This window comes from Ceratosolen solmsi, unplaced genomic scaffold (genome assembly GCF_000503995.2).
Source record: "Ceratosolen solmsi marchali unplaced genomic scaffold, CerSol_1.0 scaffold10, whole genome shotgun sequence".
Taxonomy (NCBI): domain Eukaryota; kingdom Metazoa; phylum Arthropoda; class Insecta; order Hymenoptera; family Agaonidae; genus Ceratosolen; species Ceratosolen solmsi.
The window spans coordinates 11,496,115-11,515,163 of record NW_011948412.1 but is presented as its reverse complement, the minus strand read 5'-3'; the positions used below and the strand labels follow the sequence as shown (position 1 = coordinate 11,515,163).

The 19,049-nt window shown below is 32.6% G+C and overlaps 2 protein-coding genes across 2 annotated transcripts in view; one reads left to right on the top strand and one right to left on the bottom strand.

The window, feature by feature from the left end:
• Positions 1 to 12,440: 12,440 nt before the first annotated feature.
• On the bottom strand, positions 12,441 to 15,264 carry LOC105359512 (UBX domain-containing protein 4). Its single transcript, XM_011496129.1, has 7 exons — positions 15,041 to 15,264; positions 14,705 to 14,839; positions 14,193 to 14,524; positions 13,812 to 14,105; positions 13,128 to 13,445; positions 12,759 to 13,039; positions 12,441 to 12,676 (listed from the first exon to the last, which is right to left on the bottom strand). The coding sequence occupies exons 1-7, from the start codon at positions 15,120 to 15,122 to the stop codon at positions 12,547 to 12,549; spliced, it is 1,572 nt and encodes a 523-aa protein (XP_011494431.1). The 5' UTR covers positions 15,123 to 15,264; the 3' UTR covers positions 12,441 to 12,546.
• Positions 15,265 to 18,344: 3,080 nt separating this feature from the next.
• Positions 18,345 to 19,049, top strand: part of LOC105359501 (partitioning defective 3 homolog) — a 3,187-nt gene continuing 2,482 nt past the window's right edge. The window contains exon 1 of the mRNA XM_011496118.1: positions 18,345 to 19,049. This exon is cut by the window's right edge and continues 2,482 nt beyond it. Within this exon, the coding sequence (XP_011494420.1) occupies positions 18,688 to 19,049 (362 nt within the window). The 5' untranslated portion in view covers positions 18,345 to 18,687.

Here is a 19,049-nt window from a genome sequence, read left to right as displayed (position 1 = left end):
CGCGCCGTCGTTGACTGGGATCGAGCTTGCAAAGCTCGCCGCTGATTGCTTCATCGACTCGGGGTGATCGTTTTGGGTAAACTGGCCATGTATACACTGTGTAAGGATGAAGCGAGAGCAAAAGTTACATCCTGCTTGTGTTTTGAGAAATGACTAACGGACTAATTCAATTTTATTTTTCTTCTTCTTCTGTTTTTTTTTCTCTTTCTAGCTTTATTGGCGAATCCCGTACTGCCCTTACTGTATCAGACATGATTTAGGGAGCGTGAAAGACGCATCCTGTTTGAGATTAAGAAATATCGGCTTGAAGATGACGAAGACGAAGATTATTCGCTACGTCGTGTATTCTGTTATTTCAGGTTTACTATTTATGATCATATTCCTATCGACTAAATGCCTATTTTTAGATGCTGCGATCCATCCAATGCGAATGACAGACAATTGTGCCGATTAAATGCAAAGTAAATCTATAGGATGCGTCTACGCGTTAATATACGATGGTTTTGCTATGCATTCGTTTACCATTCATTGGTCAACTAATTAAAATTGCGTTTGCTAGGACACGATTGAAAAATTGAATGCATAGTCAAGTCGAATTTTCCAATAAGTGGAACTTAATCGCCAATAACTTGGCGATTGTAATACTTTTGCTTATTGTATTAAAGTATTAAGAAACACGTAACTTTAGTCGTGAAATTTAGCTCGTGAAATTGTTTTTGAGAACAACAAAGTGGAAAGCGAAAAATAAAATGTATTTATTTTTAAAAACTGTTTTTCATCTCGACTAACGAGCTATTCTTTTCTTAAAGATTTAATGACAAAAGCTAAGGCGAAGAAGACATCCAACCCTAGCCGTATGTAACTCGCTAGTCGAGACAGTTATTTTTACAAAAATGTCAATGCATCAAAGGTCGGCTTTTTCGTAATTGTCGGTGTAATTTAGGGGGGGGGGGGAAATCCCGTACTTTAATAATGAACTTAATGCCATTGTTTTACAATTTTAGTGTATTTGAAATTTTCAACGAGCTTTCCATTTAAAATCTTGCCAGCTGAACATTTCGTTGGCGTGATTTAAATTGTTCGAACACATTTGTCACGAAATATCATGTAAATTTTAATGAAATGCATATGTTATGTAATTTCAGCTTGACACATATATATATATATATATTACGCATACTTTTTCAATATTTGTCATGCACATGTGTCTCGTGCTTTTGAAAATTCTCAAAGGAAAGGATATCGATTTTACACGATATGAACCAAATTTCTATATTCCATTTACGAATGAATGCACGCAAGATTACAGTCGCATACTTTTACAAATTATCAAACAAAAAACAAAAAACAAAAAAACAAAAAAACAAAAAAAAAATTGCCTCTGCAATTGTATATATTATTTTAAAACCGTGAAACTGAAAAAGCTAATGAAAAATCATAAACTTTAAATTCAAGACGCCAAATCGTCCACTAATGTAATTGATACTTTTGAGTCCATTGCTTTTTTTTTTTTTTTTTTTGTTAACTGTCAGGCAGCACGACAAATTCCGCTACAAAAGTTCAGGTGGCACTTCGTCGTTAGCGATGCGAGACCAGCGCAATAAATATCTCGAAAAACTATTCGTGGCGGGGAGATGCATCGCGATATGCGAAGAAACGTTTACCGGCTACTAATTGTCAGATGGCGACGTAATTGTCGAGTTCTCTCTCTCTCTCTCTCTCTCTCTCTCTCTCTCTCTCTCTCTCTCTCGGGTTTTTGTCCCCCTTCCGCACCCCGCACCACCGCACCATACGAATGTTCATTTTGGGGCCGAGGAGACGACGTTAAAAGCGTAACGTCTTTAATCACTCAGTGTAATAATCCAATCGCTCCTTGCGAATTTATGGCTCGAATGCCCAAGTTTTTATTTATTTATTCATAATTTAGAAATTCTTTGGATATACTTAACTGTTGTGTGAATTATGTTGGAAACTAGTATCACGCAAAAGTACTAGTATAGCTTAATGGCAACAAAGTAGAAACTGAGAAGAGGATAATTTCACCGAATAATGTATAACGGTACAAGATAAATGTAAATAGCCGCTATTAATAAACAACAAAATGAGTGGTACACTAACTATTCTTGGTAGCCAGCTTTTTAATAATAAACATTTAATAATAAGTAGATAAGATTTCTAAGGACATCTTGTAACCAATGCTACACATACGGATCGTTATCATTGTTGTTTTTTCTTTGTTTTTGTTTTTAACATAAAATTCATTTAAACGTTTGCAGTTCGCGCGTAGCTAGACTTAAAGAATCGAGCAAAGCACTAGTTGAAAACTTAAAGCTCTCAAGTATTTGGCTACTCTACAATACCTAAATAATAAAATACTCTAGTTAAATTATTTGTATAAAAATCCATTTGTTTTGTCGTGACACAAGAATACTCGAAAAGACGGACGATAAATATTTTGCTGAAGATTTAATTGATTGTATAGTTAATAGAACGAACACATTGTCGTTCAATTATTCGGAATTATATTATTCGGTGATTTGTGTATCCTACTTTTCCGAATTGTCTGAATTTAATTTCGGATAAAATAAGGGAGTTTGAGTGAAATGCTATTGCCGGGACAATGATCGAGGTGATGTTCGAAAAATTTTTTTATTCATAATTGAATAATTGAATAAGCGAAGAATGAAGGAGCAGCGCCTCATCATCTTGTACATTGAAATGGAAATTATTTTTACGCTGTTAAAGACCATTCCAAAAGCATCACTTTTTGAGCAGTGTTGAGGAGAAAGACTCGAGTATAACATGGCGCGGTGAAAACAAGGGAAATGTAAAAAGTGCGATGGTTAAAAAAGCCGAGGCTTCGAAATTTCCGCGTTCGGGAGTGCGTGGAAATGGGTGGGGTTGCCGTTCATTTGTCGTCGAATTTTCCTTTCTTTCTCGCGGGCATTGACGAACGAGCTCCGAGAAAGGAAAAGCGCGAAGATATAGGGTTCGGGAATAAAACTGGCACACGAGGGACGTGAAGAGGGCGGGTGGGGTGAGTCGCATAGGGAGGAGATGGAGGTGATGGAGGAGGAGGAGGTGGAGGAGGAGGAGGAGGAAGAAGAAGGCGAATGGTCGAAACAGGAATAGAATGTAGCGCCACGCCTTAGAGTTTACCTAATTGCTGAGAGCCACGCCGAGCTTGTCTCCTAATTATTTGCTGATGAATGGATGGAGGAAGCCGCGCGATAAAGTGCGCCTAATTCTCTGTCGTGAATATTTCGCGTTTACTTAGCTGGGACTTTTATTTGTTTGTGCCTCGTCGTCTTTTTTATTGCAACGCGACGGACTATTAGGGGCCAATTTCGCTTGAATTCTAGTCGGGCTGGAGGCCTAGGGACACTTGGGCTTCTAAATACAATAAAGAGCGAATGAAGAAATTATTTATTATTGCGCCCGGCGAGGAATGTACAAAACTATATTTTCAAAGAATTAGGCGCACGTCGACGTTTAGTCGGGAATGCAAAGGGAGTTACTTAAAAATAAAATTGTTTATAAACAGGGAAGACGGCCGGTTGTTTATTTATAAGTGCATGTTTACTATTTAGGAGCTTGAATAATTTTATACGTTGTATAATGGGCGTCGAGCTGTGTTTACAGTTTTGAATCTGAATATTAAGCGCGGAACATTGAAGGAAATTACTGACAACTTGATGTCGTGAATTCATATGATTGGGCATCCCATGTAGTTTAATTAAGCGAGTACTTTGATTGATAATGCACATGCATTAGGCTCTACGGAGGTTCTAATAAATTTTTCAATTTACGGACATAGAAACAGCATTCCGGTTACACTATTATAAATCACACTAGAAATTCCTTGTATCAAGAATTACGAATAAATATGCAAGAAAATTTGAACGAAACGAGCCTAATTTTAATCTAATTATTAGAAACGTCAATATAAGTGGTTAAGTAATTAGAAAAATATAATTAAAAATTATTAAATACTTGAAAATAATTGAGCGTAAAAAGCGATACTTTTTGTGCAGTATTAATGGTTTTAAGGTTTTATTTTGTTTTTGTTTTTGTTTTTTTCTTTCTTTTAATATTTATCTGCATATTCGTATCTGTGCAGTATTTTGTTTAAACGATTTATCATTTTAATCATTATACAAGATTATCGTAATATTACGAATATTTAGGATTTATAGATGCATTTATAGAGATAGTAGCGATATTAATCTAATCATAAGCAATATTAGTGTAATGAATAAGAATTCTACACAAATCTGTACGAATGAGGTTGAGATTGAAAATTTTTCGGGAAATCAATCAGGGAAATGATAAGAAGGGATAATGATGAAATTTTGAGCATACCCCTATAAGTACCATAAACATAGTAGAAAATATAATCTAAAATACATTAAACGATCGGCTTTAGATCGGCGTGTAAACGATTTATAATTATCATCTTTACCGGAATTGGAGGAGATAATGTGTTATTTCGTTACTATTGCTTATTTTTATTAAAATTAGAATTAAATGTTGAATTTTTCTTTGGATATTACATGCATATTAAAATTGATTAAGATATTGTTATGCAGCAAATCCATTGTAATGTAATGTAATATGCGAGTCTTTAATGGCATATCGAGCATAATGTTCTTAACTTTGTTAATATTATGTAGTGAAAGCTTATGTATGTATTTATGTATGTAAATACATTTGTGATGATGATTGTGACTGAAGTTAAACAAGATATTCATTTAATTAATTAAGAAATATGAGAATGGAGTAGGAAGTGATCAATTATTCATCCGTTCACTAGCTCTTTGATATTAATTGTCTAGTCACTACGAATATAACACTGATAAAATCAAAATGTATATAATTGAAAATTTTTAATTAGCTAAATATATAATTACAATGCGTTTATCTAACTGAAATAAATATCAAGCATCAGTTATAGAAAGTCTTAAAATACAACTGCAGAACAATGAAAAGCGAGAGGACAGAAAGAAAGGCACACTAGCTTTATATCCACCTTCAAAATTCCTCGTTGCCGACTTATTCATGCCAAAAAACACAAGTCGATCCATCGTGTAATTTTGTCAAAGCCCTCAACGGCGATAAATCGAAATGTAATTAAGCGGACATTCTGGATGCTTGCGCTCGTGCAACGTTACTCGTCGAGTCGTCGTGCGCCACCCTGAGATTTACGTGACTCGTTGACGGCTTTGTAGTCGAACGCAACGTCTCACATAACTTAGTCCTCGAGTTCCCGCCACTGATGCAACACGAAGTTTTCGCCTTTCCGCGCAGGAGATCGCGAATTTATCGCACAGCAACCCCCCACCCCCATTCCTTCTCTTCCACTAAACTCCCCTCGATATATATCATGAGCCAGGAAAATTAGTCGTTAGCGGCGGCGGCAGCGGCTTTTTCGTAAATGTTGCACGTTATTTTTGTTTCACGATTTACTGCTGTGGCTGCTCCCGCTGCTCTCTCTCTCTCTCTCTATCTATCTCTCTCTCTCTCTAAATGTTTTACCTTATATTCGATTGATTCATTTTTATCGCGACATTGAGATGCGCTGCACTCACTTGCTAATTCAGCAATAGGAGTATTATTCCATTATCGCAGCTGTAAATGTCGTCGTGACGAGCTTGACGTTATTAAAAATATTTAGTTAAGCATCCGAACATTCCATTTTGGCTATGTTGCCGCCTTATAGCTTCTTTCGTGTTTAAGAGGTCCATATATGATGTTGGTTATTATTATAATGCAAAGTACCGAGGTCTTAAACAATAGTATACGAAACGGATTCTAATTTATTATAAGAAAAACTAGCGATAGCATCGGCTTACGTTTAAAAATCAATGTGCGTAGTACTAAGAATAAAGCAGTAAAATCATTCATATTGGCTGTTTCTATTCGCGTGCGTTTGTTGCGCTACAAACGTAACAAATTTTTAGCCAAAAAATGATTTCTCTATTAATTGTTGGAGCTTTATTCAACCACGAACAAATGCGAATTTGATATGTACTTTTTGCTCCTACTAAATCTCCCGTCACCAAATACCACTCTCTCTCTCTCTCTCTCTCTCTCTCTCTCTCAAGCACCACTGTTATTTCTATTTTTCCCTCTGTCTTCCCTTTACCCTCCTACTCCTTCCTCCCGCCCCACGACAACCCACCAACATTTTACTGTATTTCTATAGCGGAATTAGCAAGAAGACAGAGACGAATAAATAATGGACAAGTCGCTCGTGGAGGAACATTGAGTAGGCGTGGGCTACTCGCAGGAAGTCATGGATCAAACTCACGCACTCGTATGTAGGATCGCACTTTAATGTAAGCTCGAATCATCGGTCGTTGTTACTTTGGAAGAGCCCATCAAATACTCGTTGCAACGTCTCGAATGTTTCCTGGGTTATTGGTTATCCATATTGGTTATCATCGCGTGTAAGCTCCCATCGACATCCCACCAACCAATATCGCTACTTTCGATGTAGGTTTGTGTGTTTATTGAGCTGTAAATTGTCCTAGCCAGTCGTTTATTCGTTTTTCGAAAATTCATTTGTCTTCGGAAACGTAGGATCGTTAAATAAATGGAAAATTATTAAGAATATATCGTTGCGTGCTGGGGTTGTGTCGGCATTAGAGTTTGTTGGTTTATTTTCCAAAGACTATATTTGAAGTATTACGACACGATATGCCATTTATGAGTGTACGATAACGGCGATTGAATTATTTAAACGAAACTTAAATCAAACATTCATTTGCATATGTACGCATGAGCTTGGCCGGTTTTATTTATTTATTTATTTATTTTATTTTTTTATTTATTATTCAATCAGGTCTTAAATGTACGTTATAGAATACTAATATCGTATTGCGGTAGATTCCCCATTAATGTTTCCGATAATTTTAATTTCATAATTAACATACCGTAATTAATTTCCAGTACTGGCGACGCTGAGCTCACTATATCAGAATCTTGAAATTCAATCTCTTCCGAAATAATCATGGATGAGTCAGGATGGACACGTAGTCTGGACTCTTGCTCGTCAACTGCGGTATATAATAAATAATTAAGAATAATTTTTTAAGTGAATCAATAATGGGTATAATCGCTCAAAGATGACAATGACGAAATAATAACGAATTAAGGCGAAAAGTGAGCTTATGTTAAAGTTTCACTTGCTTGGATGTTGAAATAAATTAGCCTTTGCGTAAATTTTGAAATTAAATTTAGACTTCGAGTGGTACGTCACATGATAATTATTTGAGTAATAAAGGATATTGGATTTACGAGAATGTTTTTTCGAAAATGAAAAGGCGCGCCTAAAGTAATAGAGAAAAAAAGGTTCACCATAACGTCAAGTAAGTTATAAAGTGCGGTTTATCGTGAAAAAAAATATCGTGTAAAACGAATGAACCAATTCTCTTTTGGGCATTGTAAAATTTGGATCGGATTAGTTATAATAAGAGTGAACGACCGTATAACCATGCCAGTGACAAATTTCCTTGATCAATTGCGTAAAAGCCACGACATTTTTAAAGCTCCGTAATTGAATGCGCTCGATCGGGAATAGCATTTGGGTAACAAACAATTGCTTCCAAATCATACATACCGCCCGAGCAGGCGGAATTGTCACGAGCCGTCGTATAAATATTCTGATAATAGACATCCTTGTCAGAGCTCTGCTTAGGTGGAAATCGCATGCTGCAGGGCGCCAATAGTCTCTCGATGCTGAAAGCCGAGACTTTCGAGGACACGTCGCCGGGACGTAGGACACTCTTGGTTGATTCGTCGTCGGCTTCCTTCTCGTTGCGCTCCGACATTTTCGATTCCAACCACTATAAGTACTACTACTTGCGCCGATGCAATATCACTCGACGGCTGGTCAAAGTGTCACCGAGTCACGCGCAACGAGCTGGCTTATCCCGCGGAGACGCAAACTTCAACTGCAACTCTTTACGAGAACATGAAAACCTGAGAGCTATTAGCATCCCTTGTTCGTTGGATTTTATTAGATTTCGAGATGCGTTCGCCACTGTCTCCACCACTCGAATATCGCTCTTCGAGAGAGATGGAGATGGAGATGGAGATGGAGATGGAGATGGAGATGGAGATGGAGATGGAGATGGTTTAAAAATAAAAGATTAATACTAGAAAAAAATTCAATTACGTATCATTGTTGTAAAGAGAGAGAGAGAGAGAGAGAGAGAGAGAGAGAGAGAGAGATAGTGAGGCGACGTTGGGGTGGTGGTGGTGACGGCGGCGGCGGTGTCGGTGCCGGTGGAGTACGGGAGGGGTGCTCGAGGGTGGGTGAGAGGGAGGGAGGAGAGCGCGAGAGCGCGGCTAGAGGTAGGTAGTAAGTGAAAATGTCGAGGCGGATCCGCGAAGAAGCCACGTGCTCGAGACGTCACGAGACCCTCGGCCAATCGACCAAGATTTTGGGCGGTACTTGGCAAACGAGTCCACGTGTGCGCCGCCGCTGGCTGAAGCTCATAATGATCTCGTATGGGGCTGCTTGTTTAACGAAGCCACTGCACTGTGCGGCCGATCTTTCTAAACGCCCGATAACGAGCGTCCCATAAATTCCTGTCTAACTCGTGGTTGAGCGATTAACGAGCGTTTACGACGCGAGAGCACTACCTCCGAGAATACAGCCTGTTCAGGAAAAGCTGGGTGCGCTGTTCTTGGCCATCCGATTTTACGTGAATCGGGCCGTCGGAGAATTCATCGAGCGCTTTACAAGTTCTTTGTGAGCTGCACTATCGGTTAAACAATTCATTGACAATTATAGTTGTCATTTGAAAGTATCGATAATTTTTGTAAGCTAGTTTTGCTTCGTTCTGCATTTTCTATGACAAGCAGCTGCAAATGATTTCGCCTTAATTATTAATAATAAGCAACTTATTTATTCCAAAATGTTTAATGATTTTTTTATTAAGGGCGAAGAGTTCGGTTTAATTTAATCGATATTCACGTATAAAAACATATCGAGCGGTTAAAAATATTTGTTACGGTGCGTTAAAAATGCAATAACAAACAATTCTATTGGCTTAAAAGCAACTTGTTCTGTCTTGTCTTTTTAATAATATGTAATCTTGAAGAAAGTAGATTAATTTAAAATCTTAAAAGTTATGTTTGTTTCTGTTTTTGATCAGTATCATTGAAATAAATAAAAATATATGTCTGTGTTTCTCCGTAATGATTAAAATAATGTGTTAAAAAAGATTATTAAAAATAATTTTTTTGATTATTACAATAGTATGAAACAAATTAACTAGGTTTATGGAAATATCGTAACTGTATGAAAAAGCAAAACTTTAATATGATTAAATTGATGTTGAATGGAAAAATCAATCTTTAGCAGTTATTGTGTAAACCTTTCAATTACTGCGATAGAATACGATAATAATCAAAACAGCTTTGATACATTGATTTTCAATTTCATATTCCATACATAACATACAAACATTCAAACGAAATCAATAAAGTTATAAAGTTACGTATATATATGGTATTTGAAGATTGATTGATAATTTAAAGGATCAATTTCATTTTAACTATAATATATTTTCTGTTTGAATTACTAACATCAATACTCTATCATTATAATCTGACATCTTTGAAGTATATTAAACATGAATTACGTAGATTATTATGTAGAGAAATTATTGTAAATTTTATTGATATAAGTACGCATTATAAGTGAACTATTGAAACATTTCAATGGATAAAAGATGAGATATACATTTATAAGTATATGCATATATGTTTTTAGATAATTAATTTTTTCATATGGTTTTGTACAATTAAATAACAAAACTTGAATAATAATAATAATAATAATAATAATAATATGAACGATAAAATTTGTTTAAATATTATCACTATTAATAAAATAATTACTATTCTTTATATAAGCCGTATATATGAATTATAAAAAATTTGTAATAAGCTTCACCATGTATTAAGAGACAAGGCATCAATATTAAAACAAATATATCAGATAAATAGATTAAAATATAATATAATATTTCTTTACATATATTGTATAATTACTTTTAATTGATTTTAGTTTCTCGTAAATAAATAATATTAATATCAATAGAGATTCAATCGCGTTAACTACTGCGCGATACCCCGAATATAATATTTTCTGTTTAATTAACATTAGGAGTACCTTTTTTTTAAATATCGATAAACGAGATATAATAAAATCCATTTCACTTGTGCTTACTAGCAATATTAAAACAGATACTAATTACAATTATTAATAGTAAATTTTGAACAAGATTATTAGTATGGAAAGGGTAAAAACACGATCATTCTTAATTAGCAAATGTTTCTTCGTATTATTGCGAATAAGCAATAGCTATTTTTAAGATCTTCGAATCAATCGACAATCCTTATTATTAATCGTATTGTGCACTTGACATTTCCATAAGAATATAATTTAGCAGTGAAGTATAGTGTCGATAAAAATTGGGAATTTTTTTTTTTTTTTTTACAGGATAATCACTTGTATGATTACGTCGGCTGTTGTTACCTCACTCGTACTATGTATTCAATTAATGAGTCTTTGAATTAGAAAATAGTCTTGGAAACGAATGGATGAGAGTTTCGATCTTCATATCGATTATATTTACATAGAGAATATGAAAAATGTTGACGACAGGTTATACGCGAGACTTCCGTCTCATCTTCTCGTGGCTCACGGTTACTTTTCTAAGCTTTTAGGCGGTAAATCATCATCAAAAGGTAGTCGATGAACATTGATCGATTTTTCCTATGTTCGTGCATCCTTTTTGCACTTGTTCTTGATATTGCAATTGCCAATTCTAATGGTTAGCAAAAGTATTGTTTGTATGTTATTTGCTTGGCTAGCAATCGAGACTTGGAATATATGAAGTCCGAGGATACGAGGATGATCAATTGCCAGAAATTTAGTCAACGCATTTTTCTCGGATATTAGCCATACCGATAATTGTATATTTTCGAATTCATCGTCGAAATTTACGCGAGCCATTGCAGTTTCTACTTTGACGTTATCATCGATTATAGCAAGATACTTATAACGTTATAGCAATGCTCAATCATTATTTCATTTCTTATGTGTTTTTATTTTTTATTTTTTCATTTAATTAAATTTGCTTTTAATATAGCTAATAAAAATGTATGCACTCAACTTGCACAATGCATAATTCATCTGCATATAATGTAAGCCATTTGTCAATTAAGTAAGATTTATTTTAATATATTGGCAAGCGCATTTGAAGCATTTTACGTTGATTTACAACATTCGAAAAAGTACGCAATATAGTGTATTTGATTGTTAAGAATTTACTCATTGAATTAATATATTTGTGGCTCGAGATTAAAGCTTAAGTGTATGTAATTTAGATGTGCTGCAAATGAGGCACGAAACAGCAATGACAGTTTGAAATTTAGGAAAGTGATAATTAAGAACTTGCTTCACAGGAAGAAGATATAAATAGAAATTTAATGTCACCACGTCAATGTATCGTAAATGATGAATGAGAAGACCGAATATCCAATGCCTGTTGGAGATCTCTCTGTTTTCTTTAGTCATCTTGCATAATAGAATATACATGTTTAGTCGTTTATATGTATTCTTTTACTTTAATATTTTTTTTACATTTACTTGAAAAAAAAAAAAAAAAAAAAAAAAAAATTAAAAAAAAAAGAATAAAAAAAATTGGAATAAAATTACGTGAATTTTTGTCATGGAATGTTATTATATTGTAAAATAAAAGAATGGATTTTTAACATTTTATTTATTTATTTATTATATTTCTTAATTGCTTTATCATAAGTTAAATAATAACCATAATTTGTCAATTAGGAATGAAATTATAAAATAATCATTATAGAGAATTTTAAAATGCACAAAGAATTTTTTAATAATACAAATACTTTAATATGGAATAGTAATAGATTTTTTAAGTGCGATAAATATATTATCTTGCAAAGATGAAAATAATTCGTACTGTATAATGTGACGTATATGTGACATTTCTGTAGAATTATGCATATTTTAATGACAAGATACGTAAACAATATTTAAAACATCTAATTTACCTTCTACATTTGAATATTTAATTAAGTTGCTTGAACTTTTTGCAGTTAAGTTATTTTTCATTGCCATGAACCTAAGTATTGAAAATTATATGAAAATGTATAATGAAAGTAGCTTTCATCATTAAGATATTTTATATCAATTCTGCAATTAATGTTATAAAATAGATTTAACAAATAGCACAAAAATTAGGAGTATCTATATATTTCAACTTATTAAAATGTAAATTTAATAACAGCATTAATATCACGTGATAATTTAAAATATTAAAATAATTTATCAATCTACTATGATTGTAAATACAATATGATTTTTAATGAGCAAAATTTAATAGACAATTTTTTAATCTTAATTAACGTATGCATGAAAAAATCATAAGTTTTTCGTTTGTATTTTTCGTACAAAACTCTTATATTGTACTACTTATGTCTTTTAGTTGAACATTACATTTGTTGTGTTGAGTTACCATTCCATGTATTATTTTCATCATTGTCATTATCTGTATCTTCAGAATTAAGAGTATGAATATTTCCACTGGACTTCATTTTTGTTGTTCTCTGACTATTGGACCTCCTTTAAGAATAGCAAATTCACTCGTCATTTTCTTTTTTTTTAATTCCAACTTCAGCAAACGTGTGTAAATATGAATACAAACCTATTTCTTAAATTTGCAAATTGTCCGAAATCCACGTTGATATTTCCTAATTGCGCGCTTGCCATGCTTCCTGAGCTTCCAGCGCTTCCTGAACTTCCTGCACTTGCTGAGCTTTCCGTAATTCTGTTTTTGCTATCAGTGCCGGTTTTACCTCCATCTGGTCTGCCTCTAAAGTATCCCATAACATAATTGTATATGCTAATGACTGGAGTAAGAAGCGTCCAAAAGAAAAAAGAAAAGATATTACCACCATCATATTTTTTTACAGTTCTTGGATTTTGCTGAAATATTTTTTTCATTAATAGTTTAACTTATTTATCAAAGTAAATATGTTGAATGACACGAAGTAAGTATCAAAATTTAACTCACAAACTTATTAGTCAAAATTAGAAGGACTGATGAGGGAACTAATTCTAACTCTAAAAGAGTTTTATTGTTATCATCAGAAGTAAAATCCCTTCTTGGAAAAAATGCAGATAGAGAAAATTGTTGAAACGGCAATTCAGAATTCTGAATTACGTATGTTCTTAAATTCTCTAGTGTACTTGTTGCCTCGAAAGTACCGGTTAAAATATTTCCTGCTGGAAATTTAAATTGAATTCTAGCTTTTGTCATGTCGGTGGTTATTGCTGTTCGAGCTCGGGCTGCATCTTCTAAGGCTCTATTTTGTTTTTTAATATTCTTTTCCTAAAATAATTTTCTTAACCTTCATTATTAAGTTTTATAAATTTGTTTAATTTCACTTATTTATATAATTCAATGTTTTATGGTGTAAGAACTAAATAATATTTTTAAGTATTAAAAATGGATTTATTTACCGTAAAAAGAAGATAATATTAATATAGTCGACTATGGGAGACGGTATTTAATACAAAAAAAAAATGTAAAAATGAAAATAACCTAAAAACTAAAATTTCAAAATTTCTATAAAAATAGAGGAATTATAATCATACTGATTTAGCATATATCGTAGCTATACGTATAAAAAGATAATTAAAATAAATATTCCATTCGAGTTTATACGAGATACTATATTTACGAATATCTATGTACCTGGACAATAGCTTCAAATTTTCTTTTGCGTTCTAATTTATCTTCATTAATTTGCCTTAAGATTTTCTCTTTAGCAGCTGCATCGGCAGCTTTTTCTCTTATTCTTTCTTCGTGAGCTTCCTTAACTTGACGATCGTGCTGTTCCTTTCGCCACTTTTGTAGATCTTTACCCATTTTTCGTCTTTCAATTTCGCAATCTCTCTCCTTTCTTTCCTCCTCTTCTACTTTTTTTTTATTTTGCTGTTCAATTAAAAGCTTAGCTCTTTCAACATCTTTATTTTTATCATCACTTTCCTAAAATTAAATATTAGCGTTTCAGTTTTTGACCGCTAAACTTGTAATATTCAATAAGTAAATAAATGCTGAAAAGTTGATTTCTACCTCTTGAACAATGTCCGCTGATGACACTTCATCCGATGTAGATTTTGGATTGTTCGTTACATTATTAACGGTTACATCGCCAGGTGTTTGATCGGATGTCACGGGATCTGTACTTACTGTACCTTGTGCTTTATTATTTGTTTGATTATTACTAGAGGAATGTGCCTTTTGTTCAGCATTTATTAAATTTGTTGTAGATTGTTGATTTATTTTTGCTAATATGGAATCAATCTTTGAAAGCAAATCCGATGGCGACGAAATATTCACAACTATCTCCAATGGTCTACCATTTTCACCAATAAAAAATATTGATGGAACAGGTACTGATTTATCTGAAAATTAAGCAATAATCATGATAAAAAGCAAATTTTCTCGTTAATTGCCGAATGCTGGATCTATTCAATTTTGGAGCTATTGTTTTCATAAATACAAACAAATTTTCATTCTAATTTTTGAAGATTCGAAATATATTTATACCTTATCGATTACAAAAAATATTTTATAATACATACATATTTCAGTGAAGAACGTGAAAGTATTGGTATCACTTTCAACTTTAATAGCAACAAATTTTTCTGATTCCAATCGCGATGATACTTCGGTATTATTCAATGCCTGAATAAACTCTTGTGTAGTATTATCTTTACCTACAAATGCACAAAAATTGTTATACATTATATTGTTAAAAAATTTATTCCTATTTTGAATCCCACTTATAAATCCTCAAATCATTATCAACACTTATGTATGCGTACATAAAGTATATATACACAGACAGAGGCATACTAATGCTAAAGATAATGTGGCTAATCATTGAAAGGGACGTAACCTTAAAATCATGCACAAACCTTCAACGAAAACGACAAAAACGGCTTTGTCGGATTTTGATTTTGCAACAGCAGCTGCTATATCACCATCGAACCACCTCATTTTCCTCCTTATTTCGATATATTTTCTCTTGTTTTTAAAAACCTTTTCAGCTCACTTATTTAAATGACGTAATATTAGTTGATCCTCAAACAGGGAATTTAATATTATGCTGGTTATACTATACCATACTACAAGTTAGTATTTAACTAACTGTGTGCAAATAACTTTATAAGCGTTGGTGTGCGTGCGTACGTGTTAGGTATCCTGAAGTCGGATTCTTCGGTAGTCTGCCATGTCGAATCGTCGATGCAATTAATATGGGGCAAAGTTTTCGTTTGCTAATGCATTCCGAGATCAAGGATAAGCTCTCAATTGATATTATTGAAATTAGAAAAATGTTCTGCTTTATTAATTTAAAGTGTCATATGACCTAAGAAATGGAAATTTAAATGGCGACTATCCGTCGTATGTTAATGCAAATGGCATGTATTTGTAAGTAGACGTTATTTAAAGAGGTCGAAATTTTTTTAGAAGATAATTTGACAATTATTGAATTAGGAACAAAAAAAACTTTTCCACGATTATTGAATTAACACGTACAAAAATTTGTTGGACAGAAGTCTATGAAACTTTTTGCGTAATGCGCAAGCGCGAAATGCAAAATTTATAAAATATTTTGAAAGGACGTAGGGCCTTTAAATTCTATCATAAAAATTATATTTGTAACTTTCGATTTTATGCTTGGACGAAGCATATTAACAATATACTTACTAATAAATACATAATTAGTACAAATAAAATTTATTATTAATATTACTGTCGTTGAAATATTCTGTCAAATGATTTTTTAAACAAATATTTAACTAAAAAAGTTTTTTCCTTCACAAGTTATGATAGAATTTATATTGGCTTTACTTGTGAATTTGCCAACAAGTATTGAATCAAATTTCAGTTTTACTGGTTTTTTTTTTTTTTTTTTTTTTTTTTTTTGTAATAATTATAGAGCTAGGCATTTCGAGAATGGTCATTTAAAATTTTCTTTTAAATTTTTATCCGAGAAAAGTAAAATGAAAATACTTGAATTTAAATTGACATTGAAAAATTTTGTATAAATTATTTGAGATGTTTAAAAAGTGCAACAATTTATATACTTTAAGATCTTAAATGCCATAAATTTAAGATAAATCTTAATTATCCAATCATTCAAAATTATTTTTATATTTTTTTCATGTATTATAGACAACATATTATTGTTAAAATCAAATGTTTAAAAAAAAAAAAACTCAAAAGATATTAAAATACGAAAAAATTATGTTCATTCGATATATAGTAACCATAGTGATGAAAAACTGAAATTTTTTTTTTACATCTTTTTAATATTCTAATAAATGCTGAGCTTCAAAAGTTTTGCATATAGTTATGCATTGAAAATAAAAATTGAAACTTGTATATTTACTAATATTTATATATATATTTTTTCCCTTATGAATTCCCATGATTTATTGATTTTCGAAGAATAAAAAATTAATTTCTGTGAATCGTTGAACGAAATTTAAGGGCTTAGTACACTTAACGCTGTGGCAAAATATGAATTCACAAGTTAAAAAAAAATTTATTCCACATCAGTAAGATGCATCATAAAATTATGCACTTACATTAGTTATCTTTTTTTTTTTTTTTTTTTTTTTTTTTTTTTTTTTTAAATTACTATTGTAATGCATCTATTAGTTCCTACAATGAATAACATAATATTTTAAAATTATATACATAGTTTTTTAAGTATAGATAGCACACTATTTCAATTATAATTAATATAATAGTAATATATTTATGAATGTTTGTATTTTATGATAACTCTCTTCTATAATATTCGTAAACACGAAATAATTAGTCTTTTTGAAGAGTGAATTTGGACAATTTTTCTCACCACATCATGCATAGTGTTGCAACAAGAATACCCAACGTTGTGTTTGGGGTTAGCAGTTTTCATGTGCAATATTTGTGTATTTGAAAGTTTATAATTAATCTAAATATTTACAAGAATAATGTCTCAGCTTATTACTAAAGGTAAGCACTAAAGTCGTAATTTAATTTAAAAATCATCCGTTAAATCACATGTAACATTCGTTAGAAGTTTATATGCAACAGATAATTGTTCTATGGGTTTTATATGCCTTTCGTACGATTAAAGGGCCGTAATTATCGTAAACATACAAGAATCATTAATTACACATTAATGCATTTTTAATGTAATTAATTATAACGAGCAGGCGTTGGAGCGCTCTTTTATTTTATTCTACGTTATACAAATTTAAATTGAAAGCAAAGGCAATTAAATAAGAATTTTTTTAATGCCAGCTTTCTAACCTATATTTCAAATATTTATTTTCTCGTAATATTAATACTTTGTTATTGTTTTAAGTTCAGTTTCGACATTCCAACACGTCATTAAAAGTCTCTTAACAAACTTTTTCATTGTTATAATACAATATGTTGTAATGTATTAGCTATTTTATTGTTAAAACGTATTTCTCTATTACTTTCTTTCAAACAACTGTTAAAGCCATTGTAATATTTATTATATGCGATTATGCTGTATAAATTTCATCTTAATTTTCGTGTTATTAGTACGTATATGTTAACAATGTTTTGTTACTCTCAATCTAATTACTTACCGATGAATATTACTTATGTAAACCGAGACTTTATACCGCATTCGGTGTTATTGTTGATGTAAAGAAAAAAAAATTTCCTCTAATTTATGGAGTAATTAGTGACAATAACTATTAATGCACACGATAAAAATATAATTATAACAAAAATATATTCGAATGGAGAGTGAGAATGTTTAATTATAATACTGCCATTGGATAATGATATGATATAATAATATTAGTGTTAATGTAAGAATGCCTTACTCATCTGCAAAGGTAAAATGTAATTTAAGGTTAGACACTTAGAAATGGAATTTATGCTTAATTGGGTAAATAATGTAGGGGGAGAGGAGGCAGTACATGCACATGCGCCCCTCGCGAATGCATTGGCTCTGGATGCAGCCGTGCATGGGCCTACTCACGCAAATGCACAAATACCAGGGCATTTGACATTAGGATGTATGTAGATGTTGAGTTGTTTCGCTTTATTCCATATTCGTTGTTCCGTACGTGTGGAACGGTGTGGAAACAAAAACGTCGTAATGGCGTAGTGCGTCTGTCCTTGCGTATTTTCCACTCTCGCGATCTAGTTGCTCGTTTCTTTTAAAGTAATTTTTTATATATTTTTTACATGTACTTAGCGTAATTCGTAGTGGGGAACGAGAGTTAGAGTAATGTTGTGTGTTAATGATGGGAAATTGGGAAATTATTGGAGACTTTTAATTCGGAGTCACGAGTGCGTCGCGTCACTGATTCATTCTTAGGGAAATGGGAGTGAACGATACAAATAAAACGTGATAACAAATGCAGCACCTGTTGCTCATAAAACTTCCAACCTTATGAATACGTCTACGACATTCCATAGCTAAATTAGATAATCTAGTACTTTACCACAGAGTATATGTACCAAATTAAAGTCTGCAGTCTGTGATTGTTTTACATGCATTTTGTGATGCAAAAGCGAAGCAAAGATGAAGGTAACCGTGTGTTTTGACCATATAAGAGTTGTTGTGCCTTGTGGGGATGGTAGTCTCCTTGTCAGGGATCTCATGCACGAGGCGATCCTTAGATATAAGAAAGCCACGGGTAAGAACGACAGTACGCTATCGATTACAAGCCTATCGTCTCTGACCGGTGGGGGAATATTGGATCCAGATGATAGATTATGCGACGTTGCGGACGATAGGGAACAAATTGTCGCACATTTTGTTGGCTCAGATGTAATACACGCAGGAGGCGATGGTTCAAGTTCGGTTGGAACAAACAGTCCCGACTTCTTTCATGGAGATAATAAAGAGCATCGTATATACGCGAGTAGATCAACTGGTAATAT